The sequence below is a fragment of the Lepus europaeus genome, chromosome 7 (genome assembly GCF_033115175.1).
Source record: "Lepus europaeus isolate LE1 chromosome 7, mLepTim1.pri, whole genome shotgun sequence".
Taxonomy (NCBI): domain Eukaryota; kingdom Metazoa; phylum Chordata; class Mammalia; order Lagomorpha; family Leporidae; genus Lepus; species Lepus europaeus.
In genome coordinates, this window is record NC_084833.1 from 51,092,130 (window position 1) to 51,118,193 (window position 26,064).

A 26,064-nucleotide genomic window follows, 5' to 3' on the forward strand; every position below is an offset into this window, starting at 1 on the left:
CCACTTCCCTATGGGTGAGAAGGCGACTGGAATGCTGATGGATACTTACAGGGGTGGAGAGGCAATGCAAAGAGAAGCAAAGCACTGGTGACAAGGAAAGAACTTCATTACAGGGCTATGCTTCTAGGCTGTGTGACCCTGGGATAGTGATCAAACTTTTCTGAGCTTTGGTTGTCTCGCCTGGAACGTGTAATTTATCATAATCACCTCACAGGGTGGTTGTGGAGATTCACTGAGACAGACACGTCTAAGGGCTCTGGCACAGTGCCCGGGACAGGAGCTGCTTACCATAGGCTGCCAAAAAATGATAGCAAGACTTTGAATCATTTGCCTTCATTTTCTGAAGCAAGGAGACTGTACTGCTTCTTGGGTTTTCTGGTTTTCCATAGACACTGAGCACATGAGCTCCTCCAAGCTACTATCTATTTCTCATGCACTTTTGTCATTTGTTGCTTTTCTTGGGGCACGGGCATAGGAAGCACACAGACAATGCCATGGAAAGGAGAATGGATAAGTCTTGCCCTGCCCCATCTCTTGGTGTTCTCTCAATACTGTCACTGAATCACTTACATGACGGTGAAGGTGGGACTGTGTCACCCGCCTCCATGCACCCTGATGGGCTCTTCTGCTTAGCGTGACATGGCTATTCCCTTGTCTTTCAAAATGCAGCCTGTGATCCTGCGACATTCAAGACCAAGCTGGAAAGAAGCGAAACTTTCTCCTCAGTACCCCAGGTAGCCTTGGACAACACTCCGGGTAACCTGAACCTCCTCAATCTGTAATGACTTGGCTTTTGCATATCTCCTTCAGCCCAGAAGCCAGGCCTTCTAAGCCTTAGAGGCTGCGTGGGGTCAAGGGCACAAGAGGGCAAAATCTGAGGAGCAGCAGCAAGATCTCTGAGATGGGGGCTCTTGTTTCAGCTTTGGCTTTCATATTTCTACCTTAAAAGTTTACATAATTATACACAATTGGAAATGTAACTTATGGGTTTATAATTTCCATAGCTAATTTCATATACTATGAAGTTTCAGAGACAACTAATTTCTCTTCCTCTCCAGGAGACCTTATCTATTCTTTAAAAATGTATTTATTTGGGCCAGCGCTGTGGCTCAATAGGTTAATCCTCTACCTTGCAGTGCCGGCACACTGGGTTCTAGTCCCGGTTGGGGCGCCGGATTCTGTCCCGGTTGCCCCTCTTCCAGGCCAGCTCTCTGCTGTGGCCAGGGAGTGCAGTAGAGGATGGCCCAAGTGCTTGGGCCCTGCACCCCATGGGAGACCAGGAGAAGCACCTGGCTCCTGGCTTTGGATCAGCGCGGTGCGCCGGCCGCAGCGCACCGGCTGCGCCTTGCTGGCCGCGGCGGCCATTGGAGGGTGAACCAACGGACAAGGAAGACCTTTCTCTCTGTCTCTCTCTCTCTCTCTCACTGTCCACTCTGCCTGTCAAAAAAAAAAAAAATGTATTTATTTGAAAGGCAGAGAGAGAAACACACACACACACACACACATAGACTGATAGGTCTTCCATCTGCTGATTCACTCTCCAGATGGCTGCAATAGCAGGGGCTAGGTCAGGCCAAAGCGAGGAGCCAGGAACTCAATCTGGGTCTCTCACGTAGGTGGCAGGGGCATACATATTTGAATACTTGCCTCCCAGAGTGTGCAACAACAGGAAGCTAGAATCAGGAGTGGAGCTGGGTTCAAACCCATGCACTCCAAGATGGAATGCAGTCATCTTAAAGGGCACTTTGACCACTTGGCCAAATGCCTGCCCCTAAAATAATCGCCTTTTTGAATAGGTAATGGGGAAAATATGGTACAACATTCAAAAAGTACCAAAGGAAATACGACAAAAGGTCTCCTTTCTGTTCTTTTCACACAATTCCTCAGTTCCCCAGGCTGGAGGCAACCACTATTAATACTCTTAGGTACCCATCAAGAGATGGAAGCATAAATCTTTAAACAGATAACACAAGAGAAACACACTATACATGCTCATCTGCACCTTTTAAAAACTTGAACAATTTGCCTTGAGAATGCTTAATATCAAAATCTCCCTTTATTTAACTGGTCCCCTACTAATGGATATTGAAGTTGACCCACTCTTGGTGTTACAAAGTCTAATGAACAGGATGTGTCTATGTGTGAGTATAGGTCTGCATATATAAATTTCCAGATAAGAACTGCAGGGGCAGAAGAACGTGTGCTCCACAAAAGTTTACCACTCAGCCGTGCCACCATGAGTGCACGTATGAAAAGTGATGTTTCCCTACACTTCTGTCCACGTATGGTTATCAACAGTCTAAAGATCAAAACTTGTAGCTCTATGGAATTAATCTGCATTTCTATAGTTGTAAATTAGGTTTAGCATCTTCCAAAATAGCTAAAAAAAACCCACTAATTTCCTTTTTTGAAGCCTGTCCATGTGTTTTGATCATTCTTGTATGGGTTTGTTGGTCTTTTAAATTTAAAACTGACCCATAAGAGGTTCAGTAGTCCTGTCTTTATTGCATGAGCTACAAATATTTTCCCGAAATTTGCATTTTTATCCTTAAAAATTCTTAATATTTTTCACAACTAAAAAGTGCTTTTCAGTCTTGTCTTTTCTGAGATCTGGGTTTTGTGACACACTTGGAAAGAATTATGTTCTATCAGGGGTGGGGAACATCTGGCCCATGGACCATATAAGGACAATGAACTCATGTGGTCTGGTCCTGCCAAGGTAACCACGGGCAGGACTGGAAATTCAATAAACATATGGCAGGCTGATGGTTAAGTTGATAATTTTGTATGGCCCATGAATGATGTTATAAATATCCAAATGGCCCTTGGTAGATAAAAAGTTCCCTATGCCTGCAAACGATTCTTTCATGTTTTCATGTCTTCATTTTTCATATATTAAAATCTATGGAGATGGATGTTTGGCCTAGTGGGTAAGATGACACATGGGATGCCTATATTCCATACTGAAGTAGATGGGTTTGAGCCCTGGTTCTGCTCTGGATTCCAGCTTCCTGCTGATGTAGACCCTGGGAGGCATCAGGGTTGGCTCTGGCTCGTTTACTTGGGTCCCTAACACCCAGCTGGCAGACGTGGATTGAGTTCCCAGCTCTCAGCTTCAACCTGACCAGCCCCAATTATTGTAGGCATTTGGGCACGGAACCAATGGATGGAAAGCTCTCTCTCTCTCTTCCTCTCCTTCTAAAGGAAATAAAATAATAAAAATTTAAAAATATTAAGTCTTAGATATAATTGGAGATTATTCTGGTGCAGGGATTGAGGTATAAAGCAGTTTGCTTTTCCCAGATGGTTTTCAGTTGTGCCATTATTATTTATTAAATAATCCATTGTTTATCCAACTGATATGAAATTAGTTCATATATTTAATTTCTAAATGAATTTGGGTCTATTTCTGGACATTCTACTTTTTTTTAATCTGTCTCTTCATAGTCTACTTTCATACAACTCTATTTAATATTTCATAATATTTTTTGACATCTGATTTGATTGGTCTTCACCTTTCATTATTATTTTCTTTCAGACTTTTTTTGGCTATTGACTGCTTAGTTTTAAACCATTTCCGTAGAACCAGCCTAACTTTAAAAAGTATTTATTTTTTGGGGAGGAGCCCATTAAATTTACAGATTAGAGCCACTTTTAGCTTCTTATCAAAGTTTTCTTTGTCCATTTAAATATTAGTCTTTTAAAAAGGTAACATGAATATATGGTAAAAATTGAAGCAGTCCGAAAGGATGTATGGTGAAATATGATACTTCCTCTGCCAGTTTGTTTCAGAAGGAATGAGTGTTTGTGTTCACAGACGTATCATATGAATATAAAATTTTATATGTGCACTTAATTATTTCACTCTGACCCACCTGCCATTCTCAAGGTTCTGCTTCTTCCCACACTGTTCGGCTTATTTCCACTTAGCAAGTGACACTGGGAAGCATCTCTATTAATACACACAGATCTGCCTTGTTCCTTTTAATAGCTATATGGTACATGATTGATAAGTACAGTCAGAATTTTTAATATGTCCCCTATTGATAAAAATTAGCATTTCCTTTATTTATTTTACAACGAGGGAGAGAGAGCGCGAGCGAGAGAGCAAGCTAGGGAGAGAGAGCTCCCATCTGTTGGGTCACTCCCCAAATGCTCACAATAGCCAGTACTAGACTGGGTCAAAACTGGAAGCTAGAAACCTAGACCAGGTCTCGCATGTGGGTGGCAGGAACTCTATTACTTGAGCCATCACCACTGACTTCCAGGGTTTCACTGGCAGGAAACTGGAGTCAGGAGCTAGAGCCGGGTATTAAAGCCAGGTATTCCAAGGTGGGATGTGAGAATCTTACCTGTCACTTTAACTGCTAGACTAAGTGCCTACCCATCTCTTATGTACTTTGAAGAATGTTTCAATGAATATTTTTCCTCAAGAACGTTTGTGTGAATTTATGTGGTCATGCACCACAGTAACAATATTTTAGGCAAAGATGGATCACGTATATCACAATGGTCCCAGCAGAATATATCACTCAGTGAGGCTGTGGCTGGTGTAAGTGTACTCTATGGTGTTTACACAATGATGAAATTGCCTAGCAATGCACTTCTCAGAGCAGGCCCCTGTCGTTAAGTGACACATGACCTACTATGTGAAGGTGTAAAATATCATGCACATCACAGCGTGAATATGCTTAGCACTACTAAACTGAACACCTACAAATTATTAAGGTGGTAAATTTTGCATATTTTTACTACAGTTAAAAAAATAAAGTGTTGCTAGTTATTGCCAAATTGCCCTCTAAATCTTATAAGGCAATTTATTAATTATTCCTTACTTAAGTTTGCCTTCTCTTTGCAATATTTTGGCTCAGTTACTATAAAAATAGGTTTTTAAGTGAGTTTAAAAAAACCTCTGTAAGTCGTTAATAAGCTGTCCCATATTTTCCTCCTGCCGAGATTCTCAGAGACTCTCAGGGAGCCGTGATGCTGTTGTGTAAAAACTGTGGAGCCTGGCAATTGCTGCTCCAAGGCAGGCTCTCGCCTTCCAGCCCAGTCAGCCCACGCTGATTTTATTGATGCCCAGGTAGCGCTACACCACTTTGGCTGCTTGTGAATTTGGTTTGTGTGATGATTCCAATAAGAAGTTTCTTATGACTCTAACTGTAGCTTTCCCTGTTTTAATTTCTGCATCAGTATCTGTAACTCAGAATATTTGTCCAACTCCTTTACCTACCCCCAACCTGAGCATCATATAAATCTATCAGCCATAAGGGCCCACTGACACACAGTGTGGAGTTAAGCCTTGAGTGAGGTGGGGAGAGCAAATCAGGTGTATATATAATGACGTTATGGTAACCAACGACAAGCAGGCACCCTGGGGGCTGCTTGCAACAAGATGACACACCTACAAAACCACACCAGCCTGCCCCCAAATCTTGACAAGCACTGTGGTTTCAATGCTGTTGGGACAGAGTTGGGAGCAAGGACTCTGGAGCGGTGATTAAGTCATGAAGTGTTAATGCTGTCATCATGGGAGTGGGTTCCTGGTAAAAGGCTGGCCGCTTCCCCTTTGTCTCACATGGGCTCGCTTACCCTTTCACTCTGTTGGGATGCAAGAAGAAGGTCCTCACCAGGTGTGGCCACTTGACATTGCACTTCCAACCTCCAGAGCCATGATCTGAATAAATTTCTCTGGCTCCTAATGTACCCAGTCTCCTCTTACAGCAGCGTCAAATGGACTAACATGGAAAGTAGTCCAGATCTCTACTGAATGTTTCTTGAGGAGGCAGCAGAGGGCATGTGAGCACCAAACGCCCATCCTGTGTTTTCACAGTTCGTAAGCAACAATGCAAGGCAGCAGGTGGCAAGGCAAACAAGTTCTCTTGTCTGAGCTCTATACCTATACCTTTTCTCTGCCCTCTGCCTTTCCAAATCCTTGTGCTTAGGTCTTACAATGTCCCCTGGTCCCACATCTATTGCTGAACCAATCTCTGGACCCAGCATTTTGTCACCCAGTTGTATCACTCTTCATCCTATGCTTCTGCTGACCTGCCCTTTACATTCCATTGTACTATCTTTAGTGCCTTCCCTGCTACAGGCTGACACCTGTCCTGGGTAGCTGTCTGTTGGCTAGGGCTCTGTAACTCAATCTAATTCTTGTCTGTCCCCTGCTGCCCTGGAACATCAATTCACCTTCCACTTTCAGTTCCCCAATTTAGCATAAACTGCCCTGCCCTCTGATAGGCTAGTTCGTTCTTTACAGAGGACTGGTCACTGACTGGACTAAGGGACACTGATGCACAGGCTATCCTATTGGGTGTCCTATCTTTCCAGTACTTCAACCAAGAATCTCAAAACTGCTCAGTTGGCTGTGGGGAGCCAAGGGGAGGAAGATCAGACGGCCACCCTTTGGGGCCATGTGCAATGTAAGCAGAGGCAGTAGGTCTACTGAGAAAGGATGGGAGAAAGAGATTCCCAGAGAGGAGAGAAAGCACCAGGTGATGCTCAGGTGGTGAGGAGGAGTGGGAAACAATAACGGCCAGCTCGGGCTGCTGCCTTCCAGTGCAGCGCTCTTGAAGCTTTTCTGCACTCACTCTGTATGAACTTGCACTCTCAGGAGTCCTGCGTTCTCCCCACCAGAAATTTCCTTTGTTCTTGAGTTTGAGTGGGTTCCTGTTAGTTATAACGATAACAGACGTCACTAGACCACCTCTTTCCTTAGGCTGAGAGTCTTGTCCACATCTCTGCCCCTTGGCTGGTGTCCTGTAACACCCAGGAAGCTCTCCCCACCTGGCTGCCTCCAGGCCTTGTCCTGGGAGTGGCACTGACCAAGCTCCTGTGAGCACCCGGATGAGGCTGTTCCCAGGAAAGGGGAAGAGTCCACACTCAGGCACAGGGCTTTTTTGTTGCTCATTTCTGACTTGAGGGTGTGATTCTTAACCTAAAATTGCTTATGGTCAACTTTGGGGCAGAACATCAGGGTGCCCTGGGTGATGACATCATCAAGCAGGTTTGGAGGGAGGCAGAGGAGGCCTGGGAATGACGAATGCCAGGTGAAGGGGCTGTGGCCTCACCCTCTGTCTCCTCAAGCTGGGGAATGACATGACAGACCCGAATGACTGGAATCACTAACTGTTCTAGATTCCGCAGGTGCTCCTAGGTAACTCCCTTGCCTCCCCACCTCATTTTGCTGATAAGGAAACAGAAGGCCCCACAAAGAAAATATAATAATGATGGCTAACATCTAATGAGTGCTCTGTACAGAGTGGGCTCAGCTCCAAGCACTTTACACTTCCCAAGTCCCTTGGTTCTCACAGTCACCCTATGACTATGACGAACACCATCCTCATCTCATAGAGTAGGGAGCTGAGGCACTGATGGGTTCGGTAAGTTGCCCAAAGTCATAAAGTAAGTGATAGGAATGGAATTAAACTAGGAAATCTTGATTCAGAGTCATTGCTTTTAGCCATTATATAACAGTATTTCTCATAGGAGTTTATTATTATAACTAAACGCGGGGAGAAAGAGAGAGAGAGAGACAGAGAGAGAGAAAGTAGGAAGGGGAGAGGGAAAGAGGGAGGGAGAGAGAGGCAGCATGTTAGGAAAACACTAGAAATAAGACAAAGTTTTTTTTTTTAAAGATAATGATTTTAAACAGAACAAAGTGATTAAAAGTTTAGAAAAATTTAAAATCTGATATTTAGTAGAGATATCTTATCTCCAACAATTTAAAGGAAATGAGACAAGAAAATTGTTAAATCTTTTCATCCAGTTCCCAGAGCCACATCAACTGTTTCAGCTTTAAAGAAAAAGAACACCTGCTTGCTTATTGATTCCCATGCCACAGGTGGTGTGACAATCCTGCCGGCTGGTTTAAGTAATCCGCCGAAGCAAGACCCCCTGAAGATGAAGCAATCAATGCCTATGTTAGGGCCCACCAGTACCTGGCCTCTTATGGTCAGGGAGGGCTTGAATCCGGGAAGTGTAAAAGCTGGAGTGGTTTTAGTGATCCCTCAAGAATAGGTGGCTCTTCAAAGCACCTGGTTTTATGTAAGATATTCACACAGCTCACTCGTTGTTTAATCTGTTCAGGTATTTAATAGGGGCTGGAGATAGTAGGTGGAGATCCAGAAACACAGGGAAATGAACTGACGGAAAAGGTTCTCCTTCCTTCTACACACACACAGAATTCACTAAGCAGGAGCTGGTGCATGCTCGGCCCTGGACAGGAGGAGGTTTTGGAGCTCGTACATGGAGAGAAGGGGAAATCTTGAGCTGGTGTAAGGCGAGACATGGGAAGGTGCCTTGGCATAAAACTGGGTGTTTTAAAGGCCTGTCCTGTTCGAGAACTGGGGGCAAGAAAACCCTCCATCAATCATTTGCAGACCTGGCAAGGAAGCTTACCCTTTGCCCAGGGTACCTTCAAGAAAGGGAACTCCCAGCCTACCCCATGTGTGAGTGCAGAGTCCAGCTGTGCACCAGCTGAGCGATGGGTGGCCCCAAGCCAAGAAATGATACCGACATTCAGGTGGGACCAGGAGAAGAAAAAGCAGTCACTCTGGAAGTCACCTGCTGAAGACAAACAAGCAATCTAAAACCAGAGAGAACCAGTGACCAGGGGCGAGTAGGTGGAATGAAAAGGAAAAGTAGGCCCCAAGACCCCAAGACATTAGGAACATCTGAAAGAGATGGTTACACATGCTTAAGATTACTGAAGAGATCAAAGTGGCCATAATAAAGGGATAGAATAATATGAAAAGAAGCAGAGGTGGGTTCACAAAGGATACTCCAGTGGTAATGGAAACTAACAAGGTGCCTGCATTCCAGGGGCACCAGAGCCTGCTGGAGGCAGAGAAGGGATGCCAGACCCCACCTGCCCAGGGGAGGTGACATTTAAACCCAGATGTGAATTATACCAACAGCACTGAGCTAAAAGGAGGAGGAGGAAGCTTCCTATTAAAGGGGACAGCAGATGGTAAGCTCTGGAGTGCTTCAAAATGACGCATCCCAGGGCTGTGACAGTGCCACCCTTCAGTGTGGGTCTGCATTTCCCCAGCTGACACAGAAGTCCTCTAGACCAGGGGCCTTCCTTGGAGGTAGTTAAACAGTGTATTCATCCCCCACCCTACCCGCGTGAGTGAACTTCAGAGCCCAATGCTCCTTCATTCAGCTCACCAGTCTTGTATGCCACACTCCCTCCCTTGCTGCTTCAGGGCTTTGGCACACAGTGTCACCCACTAAAATGATCCACCCCCACCCCTACTTTGGGGTTCTAGCCTAATGGTCATGCCTCAGGGAGACCCTCCGTGTCCATCACATCTAAAACAGGCTCCTCCCTACCCCTCTTTCTCTCTAAGGCACCACCACCTTTGTTTCTCTTCACTTACCACAATTTGTCATTACTTATTAAAATATTTATTGATTCATTTTCATTTTATTTGAAAGGCAAAGATACACAACACAGATCTTCCATCCACTGGTTGCCTCCCCAAATGCCTGCAATAGCCACACTTGGGTCAGCATGAAGCCATGAGCCAGGAACTCTGTCTGGGTCTCCCATGTTGTGGCAGGGACCCAAGTACTTGCATCAACCACTGCCTCCCAGGGTGTGCATTAGTATGAAGCTGGATTGGAAGGGAAGGGGCCAGACTTAACTGCTGCCCCAAACACCTTCCCCTTAACTTTTTTTAAACTTGTTTTCCCTGTCTTTCCCGTTAGAAAGTAGATTCATCAGGCAAGGGAGTTTTCTTGATCACTACTGCCTCTCCAATGCATATAGTAGGTGTTCAGTAAAGTTATCAAATGATGAATTAATAAGTCCAACTAATATTAATGCCATTGAGTGAAGCAATTATACAATCAAGAAACATTTTGAAAGCAACCAACAGGATTCCAAGCTCAGGTGATACAATGATGGGAAGGGCGGCTCTAGTGAGGAAGAGACATCAAACAAATGCAGGAAAAGTGATGAAGGTAATGATATTGGAGGTGCAGGGTGCTGTGGGTGCACCTAGCAAGAGCATGGATTGAATAAAGAATGAGGGAGGGCTTCCAGCACAGAACCTTGAAGCTGAGTCAGGAAGGATGAACAGGTTCACCAGTTGAAGGGTCTTAGATGTTTCCAGCTGACAGAAAGGCCAGATGCAGAGAGGGGAGACTGAGAGAGGTTCCACAAGGGTAAAGCTAGAGTTGCTCAGGAAATAAGATTGGGGCAGTACGTCCAGGCCAGATCCTAGAGGGTTGTCAAGCTATGATAAGGAATTCGGTCATTCTGGTCAAGAAGGAACCATGCAACAAATGGGAAAATGGCACGATCTGATTTACGACATGTGAGGATGGCCCTAGGGCAGTACGGAGAGTAGGGAGACTGGAGGTAGGGACATTGGGAAGTTAATGCAGCCATTTAGGCAAGAGGTGAGGATGGGAAGTAGGTTTGCTTAGGATGGCCTCAACTGGATGAAGTTAAAGGAGAAGAAAATATGTGGGCATGGGAGAACCAAGGGTGGGGCCCAGGTTTCCAGCATGAATAAGTACTGAATGGGGCATCCTCTCTGGGCCAGAATCCAGCAGAGAGAACATGCCATCCAAGTACACTTGCTGGAGCAGAAATGGCCTTGGGGAAGTACGTGTCAGCTTACTTTCCCTTCCCTCCTCAACCTACCAGTGTGAGCCACCATTTCCTATCGCCTCCCACTGCCTTGGGGTGCCCCCCCAACCTGCCCCGTGACCTGGCAGGCCAGTCACTGCCCAGCATTTCCAATTGCTCGTCCTCATTGGCTGCCAGGAAGTATGAGGGAGCCTCAACAAGTTCATGGGTTAAAAGGCAGTACACATTTTCCACCGACTTGCGGAAGCTCCTTGTATATACCTCTGTCTTTGTCCCCTGCTACAGAAACGTGCACATCCTACCCCTCACCCCCACCGCAGACTCTCTGGCTACTTGTGTCATTACCACCAGTGTGGTATAGTTTTTCATTAAATTTCTTGGTGTTTGGCAGCCACAGTAACATTAAAATTTATACTCAACCGTATTATTATAATTTTCCACTACTAATGGGATTAGTGTTTTTGTTCATTTGAGTTGGAAAGCCATTAGCATAAAATTTACCTCCAACAATACCTATTGTGATTTTTAATGCCCTTGAAACTTTCAGTGAGCGATAAGTCTGCAATAAGAGAATGCTGGTAAGCATATAAATGGCTTTCTCGGGAAGAGTGGGCTTTTTATTTTCATCATGGTTGGACTCAGGTTCTTTGATAAAGTGATTGGTAGGATATAAGGTATTAAAGGCTGAGAACATTGTGTTAGTTTGTAGATGTTTTCAAACAAGTCCCCCGGTTATCCAGAGGACATTTTTATATTCTAGGAGGATTCATATTCTTGTTCCTTTTTATGTGGTTGGTTTTTTTTTTTTCTTTTTCTTTTTTTACCTGACTCACAGAAAAATATTGAAAGTTGTGTGCTGGTAGGGAACAATATTTAGGAGCATGAATTGGAAGAACTCTGAAATCACTCAATCCAATGAACGTGCCAAGGAGAACTCGATACACTGTTGGCACAGGACCCTTTCAGGGGCCGGCCAGAGGAGCTACTGGGGGAGGGGAGGGGGCACGGTGGGGGGTGGAGAAGGTGCTGAGATGGGCCAGCTTCACGGCTGTGCCAACCTCTGCATTCCCATGAAACTCTTGGCATCACCGTCTTGACATTCTCAGCAGACCCTGAGCAAAGGCCCCCACACCTGCACAGGGCAAAGCAAATTATACCCTTGGTACTGTACGCAGACTGTGGAGCCAGGCAGACTTGAGTTTAAGTCCTGGTGTCCTCTGTCATTGACTGTGTATTGCATTTCCTATCTATAAACAGGGATGACAATAACAATATCGCCCCCCCCCCCCCAGGTTAGATAATACAGGAAGCTAAAAGTAGATGTCCAACACTCAGGGCGCCTGACAGGTGGTGACAGAACGGAGATAGGCTCCTTCCCACGTGCAGTGCCCATTTAAATATATCCTAGAAGCCCAGTCTAGTGATGCTGGCTAGGAAAATACCAAGCAAAGAACATTTTACTGAGAGGGAGATTCTCACGCTGGGGTTCTCATGTACAAATTTCAACTTTTTCACTGCTATGACACATGATAGAAAATGTCCCCTGGGACAATATAGTCCCAGCTTCGTTGGCTTCCTGTCCTTTCCAGAAAGCCAGCAAGTGAGATTGGCATTGCTAGGAAGATGGCCTTGACCTTGATCTAATTTATTTGCAAACTAATATTTCAACTATTGTTTACAACAAATGGTTTTCAACATCCCCTACCACAGAGCTTGACAAGCTCTTGGGAAATAATTCCTTGCTTGAGAACCAAGAATACAGACCCTCAGGCTCCTAGACAGCAACACCCCCCCCCCCCCAGGCAGGCCAGAGGGACTAGCACCAACACAGAGCCCTCTGAGACTTTGCTACAGCCGGAGACGGATGCCAGCTACGAGGCATGGCCACCAGAGTCAGACAACGCGGAACAGTTAGACAGTTAAACAAGTGATGAATAGCACGCAATCTTAAGACATCTGGTCAAACAATTTTTTTTTTTTTCTGAGAGAGAAAACTTTAAATCAAATTAATAAGAAACACAAGCTCATTTTTGGGCATTTCCCCAACTCTCGTCCAGAAGGATTTCTCCGAGGATTATAGTGGGAGTTCGAGTGACCTTTGTTGCATTCAATATGGGGTTCGAGGCAGCAGCGTGGAGCCCAGATGGTAGGCTTCAAGGGCAAGCACTGAGCGTCTCAGCCCCCTGCGGTGCTCAAGCCTCTGAGTACATGCACCCAAGGAGGCCAGCAGTCTCTCAGTGGCCTGCGTGGTGGGAAATGACCACGGCCTGAGCATGGCGGGCTCTGTCCTTGCTTCTCACAGAACACCTGGTGGGCGGTGACATGTGGCTGCTCACTGAGCTCTCTCAGGCCATGTGGGCTTTTGTGGTTGGTGGTGGTTAAAGCTGCACCATCCCCTCCCACAGTAAACCACTGCTCTTTGAAAAGCCACCACTTCTTCTTCCAAGATCCTCTCTCCAGCCACTCTCTGGCATTGACCAGACTGGCTTTTGAAGAGGGACAATGGCACTGTCAGCCAAATTAATTGGACCAGAACTGTGGGCTTTTCAGACCACCTCTCTCAGTGGTCTGAGATAAAGGAGGCCTAGATAGTAGGATGACAACTGGGCTCATACAACGTGAGACACAGAGGATGCTTCAGGACATGATGGTTGTGACTAAGGACCAGCTAATTTATCAAGCATCTCAAGACACAGTAGCAAAAAACACGTGCCAACGCACAAGCATTTATTTTCAGAAATAGCAATTTGGCTGAGAAAGTTGAAACATCACCCAAGCCATCCATCCCTCTCAAGGATCACAGTAAGAAAACATTAATCATCGCTTTGAATCTCAGGAGACCAGAGACGCGGCATCCCAACAATGTGGCCCCTGCAGCAGTGCTCAGCGCAAGCTGAAGAAAACATGAAAGCAATCAGGGAAAACCTGAGGTGGCAGAAAGGGCGTCTGTACCTCTCTCTTCTGCAGTCGCATCCCCACCCCCAAACTCAGCAAATAGATTTTCTTCCAGCACATTCTATTGCATGCCAATTTCAAACTCCTGGGAAAGAAGTCTAAGGAATGCTTTGTTTTTGCATTTCTGGCTTTTGATCGTTGTGTAATTTTTTTTTTCTTACCTGTTGTCGAATTTCTTCCTCCATTTTCACTGGGGAACCCAGTTCTGCAACTTGTTTGACACCTTCACTGGCATATCCTCCATACTCCCACAGCACATAGTTCTTGGAGTGGGATCCGCCAATGATCGCAGACCAGTGGTTGGCCCGACCTAGGAAAGCCAATAAGATGTAGTTATCAGCGTGGCTGTGCAGCAGAGATGTGAGTTCTTTAAATGACACAGAGGAGATGTAGCTGGACGATGATTCAACCAGTGCTGACTAAGCACCAACTGTGTGGTAGGCCCAGTGCCACTCAATGATAAGACACAGTCCCTAACGGGCAGGACTGGGGAATAGGCAGACTGGTCAACAGCAGATGCCAGAATAAGGCAGGCAGCCCAGGGAAGCCTTCTGTCTGGGAAGGGAGCAGTTGAGAGCATTTTAAAAGTTGATCAGATTTGTAAGGAGGAGAGAGGACAGGCTATTTCTGGCGGACTCAGAAACATTAAGGAACACTGCGTGTTGGGACAGTCATAAGTGATTCAGCATTGCTGTGTCACAACCTGTCAGGAGCAGAGTCAGAAGCTGATGCCAGGGAGGTAGGAAGGAGCCTGCTCACAGGTGGCCTTGCTCGAAATGCTTCAGGAGTTGGGATGTCATTTGAAAGGATCTGAAAGCCACTGAAGGGTTCTGAGCCGGGAAGTGACAGGATCGCATTTGAATTTTAGATAGATCATGTGGATGTGAGAAATGCATTTGAGGGAATAAAACTGGAGTGGTAAGCTGAGGAGGTGAGCAAAGAGCTAAAGACAAAGGCTGCGTGTGGAGCAGCCTAAGGCAGTGTTCAGGAATACACACAGCTGTCTGCTGCTGAGTGCTAAGTGCCTTCTAGTACGGGGAGTTGGAGCCGGCTGGCAGGCTACCCATGTTTAAAGGATGGGATAGCTAGTTTGGACATGTGGAAGTGACCAGTCCACAGGGGCTTGGCAAAGACCTGTGGGAGGATGACTGGACTGGTATGCAGAAGGGAATCAATGCACAACACAAGAGCACGGGTAAATAGACCTGGGAGGGACCAAGATAGAAGGAGACCTGATGATTTTACGAGTCCCTAAGGAAGGGGCAAAGAGGGCACTGATGTCAACATCAGTACTGTGCAAGATTTGCTTTTGTATGTGGTGATTAAAGCTGCAGATATGGTCATGTACTGGGTAACAGTTGGGTCAAAAGTGGACTGCATATGTGCTAGTGTTCCCATAAGATTATATCACCTAGTGAGGTCATAACCACCCTTCGTGTGAGTGAGTGCACTTTGTGATGTCTGCACAATGCCAAAATTGCCTAATGACTCATTTATTGGAATATATCTCCATTGTTACGTGACTATATATTTATTAGTAAGTTACATCTAGTCCACAGGATGGCCCATTTCTCAGTCATCCTTTGGCTCCACAAAGTATCAAGTTGAGGGATCTTTTATGCATATAAAGAAGAAAAGTTGAACTTGGTGAACCCAATAGACATTTTTAGTCTACCAGTCTGATCCAGCGTGGGCAGAACCCTTCACTCCACCCTACTGCTTAACAACCTGATTCAGAATAGCCCCTGCTCTTGTTTACAGCTGCCATTGCTGACCTGGAGCCCCCTGCTCAGGAGCACAAAGCATAAAGCCAGTCTGCAGCCTCTTGGGCTGCTGAGGGCAGCCATGCCCCCCATCTTAGGCAGACGACATCTCCGTGTAGGTCTGCTCAATTGCTTATTCATCATTTCCCTACACATTAAGGAACTGCAAACTCCATGTCTGTCTCTCACACACCTAGGGAAGACAGGTGGGGATGCTGCCAGCTATCTCTGTTACTCCCTTCCTGGGTGGGAAGAATGTCCTCAATGTCACCTAAGCCAGGAGTGTGCTTTTTTAGGAGCAAGAGCTGAGAGGCAGTTATGGTCTTTGGTCCATGATGTGAACACAAGGGAGCCCAGCTTCGGCATCTCTCGGTGCCCCTCCATGCCCCCCTAAACTGTTCCACTGAAATTGCTCCGGTCTGCCCTACACACAAGTCTGTACCTCCACGGTTTAGCACATACTGTTCCCTCTAGGCTCTCTTCTTGCTTGGGCTGGCCAACTCTCATTTCTCTTTAAAAATTTATTCACCAACGATCACTCCAGGTCAACCTGAGCACTTGTCTTTTGTCTCCCGTAGCACAGAGCACATTTATCACGGTTGTTACGGTCTGTTGTCCCACTGGACTGTAAGTTCCCTGTCTTCAGCACAGTATCCCTGGCACCTAGTGCTGTGCATGACACATGGCAAATGCTCCAGAGCACTTCATCCAGACAATCAGATGAGATGGGGATAATGTAGTGTTTGAGAACAAGGGCACAGGTTCAAGTCCCGGCTGCTTCACTTCTGATTCAGCTCCCTGCTAATGCACCTGGGAAAGCAGTGAAAGATGGCTCAAGTACTTGGGCTCCTGCATCCACATGGGAGACCCACCCAGAAGAAAAATCCTGGCCCCTGGCTGGCCTCAGGCAAGCCCAGAACCTGCTGTTAAGGCCATCTAGGGAGTGAACTGTGGCAGGGTGCCTACGTGCTGGAGTAAAGGTTGCTTGCATGCCTACGTGCTGGAGTAAAGGTTGCTTGTGTGCTCTCCCAACAGCCTTAGATAAGTGTCTATGCGAAGGCACTAATGTTTAACAGGGCCAGTTTCTGCGCTCCTGGTAAGGCATGTTTACTCTGAAGCTTCCTGCTTTTGTGGGTTTGTATTGTGCTGCTCCTTCGCCATGTTTAGACTTAAGATAATGTTTAACTATGTACTGGGACAGGGAATGGGTACATAAGCAGTGGAAGAAATGTGTTTAGCACCTCTCCGCCTACATCTGTATTGACAACCGAGTGGCGTCTCAATAAACCGTGATCGAAGAAGGATCTTCGTGCCGTTAATTCTGTGCCTTGCTGGTCAAGGCTCGCCGCAGTGAACCAGTAGATGGAAGATCTCTCTCTCTCCTCCTCTGTAACTCTGACTTTCAAATACATCTTTTTAAAAAATTTATTTATTTATTTGAAAGAATTAAAGAGACTGGGAGGGTTAGAGAGGGAGAGAGAGAGATCAATCTTCCATCCAGTGGGTTCACTCCTGAGATGGCCGCAACTAGAGGTAATGGGCCAGACTGAAACCAGGAGCCTGGAGCTTCCTCCAGATCTCCCACATGGGTGCAGAGGCCCAAGCACTTGGGCCATCATCCGCTGCTTTCCCAGGCACACTAACAGGGAGCTGGATTGGAAATGGAGCAGCCAGGACTCATGCTGACACCATATGGGATGCTGGTGTCAGCAGGCTTTACCTGCTATCCCACAACACCGGCCCCAAATAAATAAATCTATTTTAGAAAGAAGTGCTTGAGAACAGGCTTGCACAGATTTGATTCAATGTGATTAAATCCAAGTCTCAGTTCAGCAATGTTCCCAACACCTCCTAGGCTAAAGCAGTTCACTATCTCACACACTGTTAAAAAACAAAACATAACAACATAGAGAAAGGCATTGATCTTGGAGCCAGCAGACAAAAACTGGAATCTTAGTATTGCCAATTACTAGCTATGCAAACTTGGTCAAATTCAATTGCTTTATTTCCTGGAGTCACAGCACCTTTCTCTGTAATTCAGGAACAATAATGCCTACCTGATCGATCTCTTATGAGAATTAGATTATTTTCAAAATGAGATAATATATGTGAAATCACTCCTGGTACACAACAGACAATAATTATAATTTCCTTCTTTCATGGTTGTTAGAGAGCAAACAAAAATGAGTAAAACATGAAATCTACCCTTAGTGCAGTATAAGCTATAAGATACAAGTATTATGCATAATGTGCAATATAAAAAAGAATAGGAATAAACACAATCATAGGGGATTATGGGATGGCCCCGGATGGATATTTTTTGTGTATTCATTTAACTTCCATTGACTACGTGCCAAGTGTGGCAACAGGCCCTGGACCCTGGCTGGAATGGTATATGACAATTTTCCGAAGGGACTTGCATTCTGGGGGTAAGAGACACATGGATAAGCAGAGTAATTACAATTCAGCATGGTCTGGGATGTTGTAGAATTAGACCATACAGCCCAGGAGATAGAGTAGCCTTCTCTAAATTCCCCAGGTCTAAGGAATCAACAAAGGGAATGAATAGAGAGAGTAGGAACCTTGAGAGTGGGGTGTTACTCTTAAATCAAACGTCACTGGACCAGTTCAACATTCCAGCCAATATGGTTGCTAGTTTCCTATGATGGACTTGTGGTATAACACATGAATTCAAATGTAAACACATTTCATGACATTGATCAAATAATAGGTATCTGCAAAGAGGGAGGGACTACATACAGTTTCCTGGGGGGTGGGGGTGGGGCAAGGTGGGCATCCATGGAAAAAAGACTGCAGTATTAGAAAAGGCATCAATGTTAGGTTATTGGCAACCACTCAGGTGCCAATGGCACGGAGGAGAAGGGCACGGTGACCAGAAGCTAACGTTCTTGGGCCGGAGACCCCAGTTATATCTTTGAATCAGTCAGAGCCTCAGTTTCCTTCTTTTAAAAATGTGGGTAATAATCACTAGACTGGACTCTTGCAGAGTTGGGCAACTTGTGCAACTAGGGAGGCTTTAAAAAGAACTATGAAAGCTGTAAAGAATTGTATAAACAAAGGTCTCAGTATCATTTCAGACATAAAGCACTACAGAGAGAAACCAAAGAAGGTGGAGGAGCAAGGAGACTTCCCTATGGGCAGGAGAGCTCTGAGACACTTAGAGATGTAGAAAGGAGGACGGTGCGCCAGGTAGGAAGATGGGCAGGATCACAGGAACAGGGATTCTATTAACGACATGGATAGAGGATTGAATATCTGTTAGGTGTTAGGATGGTGTTTTCTTACACATAATCTTCACTTTCTCCTTTCATTACAGAGGAGGAAGTTGAGTCCCAGAGAGCTTCGGGAATCTGCCTAAGCTCACAGAGCTAGGAAGGAGCAAAGCTGTGGTTCTACCCCAGGGCCATGTGACTCTAGAACACCAGCTCTTTTCCTTACATCCCACTGAGAAGTCAGGAGAGTAAAAAGGCCACTTTTGTCAGGGGCTGGCATTGTTGTGCAGCAGGTTAAGCCTCTGCCTGCAATGCCCAGTTCATGTCCCGGCTGCTCCTCTTCCAATCCAGTTCCCTGCTAATGCACCTGGGAAGGCAACAGAACATGGCCCAAGTACTTGGCCCCCTGTCCCACTGAGACTCAGAAGCTCCAGGCTACTAGCTTTAGCCTGGCTCAGCTTGAGGGCCATTTGGGGAGTGAATCAGCAGATGGAATCAATCTCTCTCTGTAACTCTGCCTTTCAAATAAATAAAAACTAAATCTCTAAAAAAACAAAGACCACTTTTGTGGTTGGAGTAATAGAAGATACAGAGAGGTTGAAACAGAAAGTCAGGTCCAGTTGTGGAGGGCATTGAGAGCCCATCTGGCTGTTGATGGCAGGAAAGGGGGAAACTTGATGGAAAATTACGTCTATGAAGAATGACATAACAATATATCAGTACTACATCCTGTGTTATGTTAACATGTGTTGAGCCTTTATCATATACCAGGCACTGTGCCAAGGACCTGACCTACACTAGCTTATTAAACACTTGAAAAATCTTTTCAAACAGATGCTTTCAGAATTCTTATTTTCCCATGAAGAAACTTAGGGAGGTTAAGCGATTTAACCCAAAATCACAGAAGAAGGTGAGTGAAGATACTGGGACTCAAAGCTAGATTTGTCTGGTGCCAGAGCACAGCTATTATTCACCATATTGTACCATATCTCCGGCACGACATGTCCAGTGGTAGGAAGGGGGAGTGCTAGGTTGAGATGTGGTTCATCAACCAAGGATGTATATTTTGGAAGCTTGGTCCCTAGTGTGGTAATATTGGTAGTTGGCATGAACTTTTAAGAAGCAGAGCCTAGAGGATGCGGAGAAAAAGGTATGCTAATCCACTGTTGGATCATAGTGGTAAAGCCACTATGGAAGACAGTTTGGAGATTGCTCAGAAACCTGAATATAGCCCTACCATACAACCCAGCCATCCCACTCCTTGGAATTTACCCAAAGGAATTTAAATTGGCAAATTAAAGAGCTGTCTGCACCTCAATGTTTATTGCAGCTCAATTCACAATAGCTAAGTCATGGGATCAACCTAAATGCCCATCAACACAAGACTGGATAAAGAAATTATGGGATATGTACTCTATAGAATACTACACAGCAATAAAAAATGAAATCCTGTCATTTGCAACAAAATGGAGGAATCTGGAAAACATCATGCTGAGTGAAATAAGCCAGTCCCAAAGGGACAAATAACATATGTTCTCCGGGATCGGTGACAACTAACTGAGCACCTAAAAGGAAACCTGTTGAAGTGAAATGGACACTATGAGAAACAATGTCTTGATCAGCCCTTGTCCTGTCGAGGAACAACTTACTATTTTATTCCTTTTAGTGTTTTTTTGTTCTACTTAATACCATTGGTTGAACTCCTTAACACACAATTATTCTTAGTCGTTTAAATTTAACTGAAAAGTCATCCCTGTTAAATGTAAGAGTGGGAATAAGAGAGGGAGGAGATGTACAGTTTGGCACATGCTCACTCAGACTTACCCCTAATGGTAGAGCTAGAAATGTGCCAGGGGATTCCAATTCAATCCCATTAAGGTGGCATGTATCAATGCCCTCTTACTTGTTAAAGTGATCAGTTTAAGTTCATAATTGAACAAAAAGATAGGATTAAGTGTCAAAGGGATTACATAAATATGACCAGTGTCTGCAAGTAATAATTGATATAATTAAAAAGGAGAGAATGATCCTACATGGGAAACAAGATACACAGCAGACTCATAGAATGGCAAATGACCTAAACAACACTCTGGCCTCAGAATCAGCCCTTAAGGCATTCGGATCTGGCTAAAAAGCCCATGAGAATTTTGCAGGCATAGAAAGCCAAGAACTGTGGCAAAAAAAAGGACCTAAATGAAAGATCTCTGTGAGTGAGATCCCGGCAGAAAGAACGGGCCATCAAAGAAGGCAGGGCCTTTCTCTGAAGGGAGGAGAGAACTTCCACTTTGACTATGACGTTGTCTAAATAAGATCGGAGTTGGTGAACTCGAGAGGCTTCCATGGCCTTGGCAGCTCCTAACAAGAGCCTCGGGTGATTACTGACATTATAAATAAGAATGTCAATTGTTAAATCAACAACAGGAGTCACTGTGCACCTGCTCCCCATGTAGGACCTCTGTCCTTAATGTGTTGTACTATGTGAATTAATGGTAAAACTACTACTCAAACAGTATGCTATACTTTGTGTGCCTGTGTGGGGGCAGTCCGTTGAAATCTTTACTTAGTATATACTAAGTTGATCTTCTGTATATAAAGATAATTGAAAATGAATCTTGAAGAAGAATGGGATGGGAGAGGGAGTGGGAGATGGGATTGTTGTGGGTGGGAGGGAGGTTATGGGGGGGAAAGCTGCTATAATTCAAAAGTTGTACTTAGGAAATTTATATTTATTAAAGTTGAAAAGAAAAGAAAAAATAATACTAACTGATAGAATCAAAAAGGGAGAGAACGATCCATCATGGGAAGCAGGATACACAGCAGACTCATAGAATGGCAGATGTCCTAAATAACACTCTGGCCTCAGAATCAGCCCTTAAGGCATTCGGATCTGGCTGAAGAGCCCATGAGAGTATTGTAGGCATGGAAAGCCAAGACACCATGAAAAAGAAAAAAAAGAAGACGACCTAAATGAAAGATCTCTGCGAGTGAGATCCCAGTGGAAAGAACAGGGCCATCAAAGATGGAGGTACCTTTCTCTGAAGGGAGGAGAGAAATTCCACTTTGACTATGACCCTGTAGGAATAAGATCGAAGTTGGTGAACTCAAAAGGCTTCCATAGCCTTGGCAACTCATGACTAGAGCCTAGGGAGATTACTGACGCCATAAACAAGAGTGTCAAATTGTTAAGTCAACAACAGGAGTCACTGTGTACTTACGTCTCATGTGGGATCTGTCCTTAATGTGTTGTCCAATGTGCAGTGATGCTATAACTAGTACTCAAACAGTATTTTTACACTTTGTGTTTCTGTGTGGGTGCAAACTGATGAAATCTTTACTTAATATATACTAAACTGATCTTCTGTATATAAAGATAATTGAAAATGAATCTTGATGTGAATGGAATGGGAGAGGGAGCGGGAGATGGGAGGGGTACGAGTGGGAGGGAAATTATGGGGGGGGGGAAGCCATTGTAATCCATAAACTATACTTTGGAAATTTATATTTACAAAAAAAATAATAATAAAAAATGTAATTGAAAAGAAAAAAAGAAAAGAAAAAAACAAATAAATGAAAAAATTGTAAAAGGGAAAAATAAAATGTCATCAGTAATTTATGAGAGTGTTAAGGGGCCCTGGTGGCGGGGGCGGGGAGGTGGGGGAACTTGAAAGCCACTGGCCTTGGAGAAGGAGAAAATCTTAGAAGGCTTCTAAGTTAAACATACAAAAAGGAAGAGAATCAAAGTGAGGGGAATAAGAAGGGGTTTACTTTGGAAATTTATATTTATTAAATAAAAGTTGAAAAAAAAGAAGCGGGCCTAGTGGGACATTATTAGGTCATAGGTGTCATTGCCTTTTCAATGAATTAAAGTCATTCTCGTGGAACCCTGAGTTATAAAAGGAGTAAACCTGGTCCCTCCCCTCTCCCTGGATCCATGTCTGGAGATAACATCTCTTGTTCTGCATGCAGTCCCATCATGAGAACATCTGCCATTAGGCCCACACCAGAGGCTGGACACATGGGGACATTCATTCAACCCTGGACTTCCAGCCTCCAATGCTGTGAGCTAACTGAATCCCTTTTCTTGACAAAGTAACCTCCTTATGTATTTCATTACAGTAATGAGAAACAGAGGACTATAGAGCAAGGGCAAGAGCAAGGCAGTCAGATGGGAGGTGCTTTAACAAATTCTGTAGGTTCTCATTTGGGCCACTGGCAGAGCAAATATGGACAAGGAGTCAGGAGTGTAAGACAGGAGATTGGACAGCCCTTGGGAGGAAGTTTGGAGAACCAGTTAAAACTGTTTTTTTTAGATTGCTCAATGCATATTCTAGTCTCAGATCTGAAACTCTCTAGGTTGAACAAGTGAAATAATCACTTTCAACCTCAATCTATTCGTCTGTAAAGTAGGGATAGTGATCTGACCCTCCTCCTAATGTCACTCTGAGGCTGAACTTCATGAAATAATGACTACAGACTGTCACATAAAATAGACTAAATAAATGTCAGGTAATAAAATGAAATCTAACTAGGGCAGGACAAAGCCAGACAAGTTTCTCAAAGGCATGGTAACTAAAGAAACTCTGATTAGGTGACTAGGTGGCAATTTGCCTTAGAATGAGTGGGTGGAGATGACAAGAATGTCAGAAACAACTTGAACCTGAAAATAATGGCCAGGAAGGCTCTAAATCGGACTCAGGGGTCTGGGACCTGCAGACGAGGTGATTAAGCAGGCCCTGGTTGTCTGGGTCAGAAGGACCCTTAGTATGGGCCCCACCACCTTCTAAGAATTAAGGGAGGAGAAAGAGGACCCAGGTAGGAGGAAGCATGGGAAAAATGGGGTAAGGTCAATGTCTGTGGCCTTGAAGGATACTTGGGGACACCACCTCTGGGGTCCTTGGTGAAACACTGGGGCCTCAATCTTAAGGGGCAGAGGCAGAGAAGCAAGGATTATCTTGCTAACTCCTTCAGCTCTCAGATAAGGACACAGCTCTTTGGTTTAGCACATCCCTTGCTGTTCAAGTGGCCTATCAAAACCTGGATCTAGATGTTCATTCCTGATAAATTGAACGAGGTTTACATGGGACAGAGGCAGATAGAAAGCTGGGAGAAAGAAATTGTTACACATGTGAATTTGAGTTACTGATGGCCAACCAGGGGCATCTGCACAAAACATCACTCCAAGGAGATATCCTGAATGCACGTGCAGTAGCCTCCTTCCGGACATGTTTCTGTTGTCTTAAGTGGTGCTAGATTACCAGTGCCCACAGAGCGTCTGAAAGGTCAGCAGTGACCAAAGAAGAACCGTGTTGGTCCTTACGTCTGCTGTCAGAAGAGGCAAACGGCATGGCAGATGGATTTTCAGGGTCTTCACGTGGCAAGTGTGATGGCTAATTTTACTCATCAATGTGGTTGGGCTACAACATTTGCTCAAACACTGTTCTGCTGTGTCTGTGAAGGTGTTCTGGATGAGATTAGCATGGACTCAGTAAACAGAGTAAAGCAGATGTCCTCCCTAATGTGAGTGGGCCAAAACAGCCAGTTGAATACCTAAACAAACACCAAGGTTGACTTCTTCTAAGAAGAGGGAATTTCTTCTGCCTAGCTGCTTTTAAGCTGAAAAAAAATTTTCCCCCTGCCTGTGGACTCAAAGTGAAACACTGGCTCTTCCTGGGTCTTCAGCCTGTTGGCCTTTAGACTAGAACTACACTACACTACAGCACTGCTGGTTCTCAGGCCTTCAGACTCAGACTGGAACTGTATCATTGGCTTTCCTGGGTCTCCCGCTGCATATCATGGGATGTTTCAGTCTCCATAGTCAGGGGGATAATTCCTTATAATAAATCTCTTTATATCTACATCCTACTGGTTCTGTTTCTTTGGAGGACCCTGCCCAATACAGGAGGTATTCAGTAACCGCCCAGATTTCCTGGCTAGCGGCTGCTTTCCTTTACCAATCTCAATTCTGCAGGAAGCTGCCCTTTAATTTCCTTGACGTTCATTCATGGTGCCTCACTGGACGACGTCCTGCAACCCTAGAGAGTGGATTATTTTAACTTCCTTTTATCTAACCTTGGCCTCACCCAGAATATTCTCAGCAAATCTTTGTGCCCTAGTTGGGCCCTTATAGAATTTGTTGTAGTAGTTCCGAGAAACAGAATTCCTCTAATCTTTAAATTCTAGCTTCCCCTCCTCTTTATTGCTTAGTAGATGACCTTGTCACTTAAATCTTCTCCAACAAGCAAGGTCAATTCATTCACAGACCCGTCCATGCACCATGTGGCTGGTGACCAACAGAAAAGTACTGTGGACATGCCAGCTCTATTCATGGACATTGTCTTGGCTCTCAGTTCCCTCTCGTCCTTGTCATGCTAGTCCCAGGATATGCCTGGTTTCCGACACTTTGGATTTGGCTCTAGAACCTGGCTTCTGGCGGGGTTGGGGGTGGTTTGCCCCTTGGTGCTTCCCAGGACACAATCCGTACTTGCAGCAACTGGCCAGGAAATCTGGGCAGAAGCCCTTTGGCTCTTCCCGCTCTCGGCTGCTTCAGGAACTCACTCTGACCCAGCCACTCTGTTTTTCAGGATCCCATTCTGGTTTGTCCTCTTGGAAAAAATCCTGCACAGAGGGATGTTTTTCAATTAGGTCACGCATTCCTCAGTTTTCTATCTTTCTGCCCTCTTCACCAGCCATACTTTTTCACTACCCTAAGCTTTCAAGAGAAGAGTTATTTTTTCCATTCCTGGAAATACCCTAGCACTTATGATATTAATTATGTTCTTTTCCATCTTCTCTGAATCTCCAAAAGTAAGATTCTATTCCATTCTATTAATTAACTCAGGGAAAATTTCCTGGGCTTATATTATGTGCTAGGCCAGGGACCAGCAAGCTACAGCTGCCCATTTTTCTTCCAACAAAGTTTTGTCCTCACTTGCTATCTATACACTGTTTATGGCTCTTCCATGCTCCAGTGGCAGATTTGAGCAGTTACAAGAGGCCATTTGGCCTGCAAACCTTAAAATATTTACTGTTTGCCTTTTGCCAAAACCTGTGCAAGGCCATCAAAACTCGAAGATGAGTCAGGTTTGGTCCTTGAGAAGTTCAGTCTGGAGGAAGAGGAGAAGGGCTTAAAAAGCAAGTCCTAACAAGCGATGACAATGAAGGGTGCGTGATGCAACTTTGATCAAGGCAAATACAGAACGTTAAAGCATGAAATAGGGGACACTTAGCCCAGATACCAAAGGAACCTTCCTGGAGGAGATGGCTGCTCAGCCAAAGTCTGAATGGGAGTTGGCAAGGCAGGCGGGGAGTTGGAGGTAGGGGGATTTGTTTTTTTGAAAGGAAAAACAGGTAGGAGAGTAGGGGCAGACATACTTGAAAAATCATGAGTAGGTCACAGTAGATTGCTTGTGTATGTGTGTACGTGTGCATGAACACACACGTATACATATGAAGAATAGATGATCAATGATGAGAACAGCAGCCAGGCAGATTACGAAGTGATGTGAAC

At 44.9% G+C, this 26,064-nt stretch overlaps 1 protein-coding gene across 1 annotated transcript in view; it reads right to left on the reverse strand.

The window, feature by feature from the left end:
- SPON1 (spondin 1) overlaps positions 1–26,064 on the reverse strand; it is a 312,833-nt gene that overhangs the window by 109,605 nt on the left and 177,164 nt on the right. Inside the window, exon 6 of the mRNA XM_062196460.1 lies at positions 13,723–13,871. Coding sequence (XP_062052444.1) covers positions 13,723–13,871 — 149 coding nt within the window. The remainder of the gene's footprint in view (positions 1–13,722; positions 13,872–26,064) is intronic.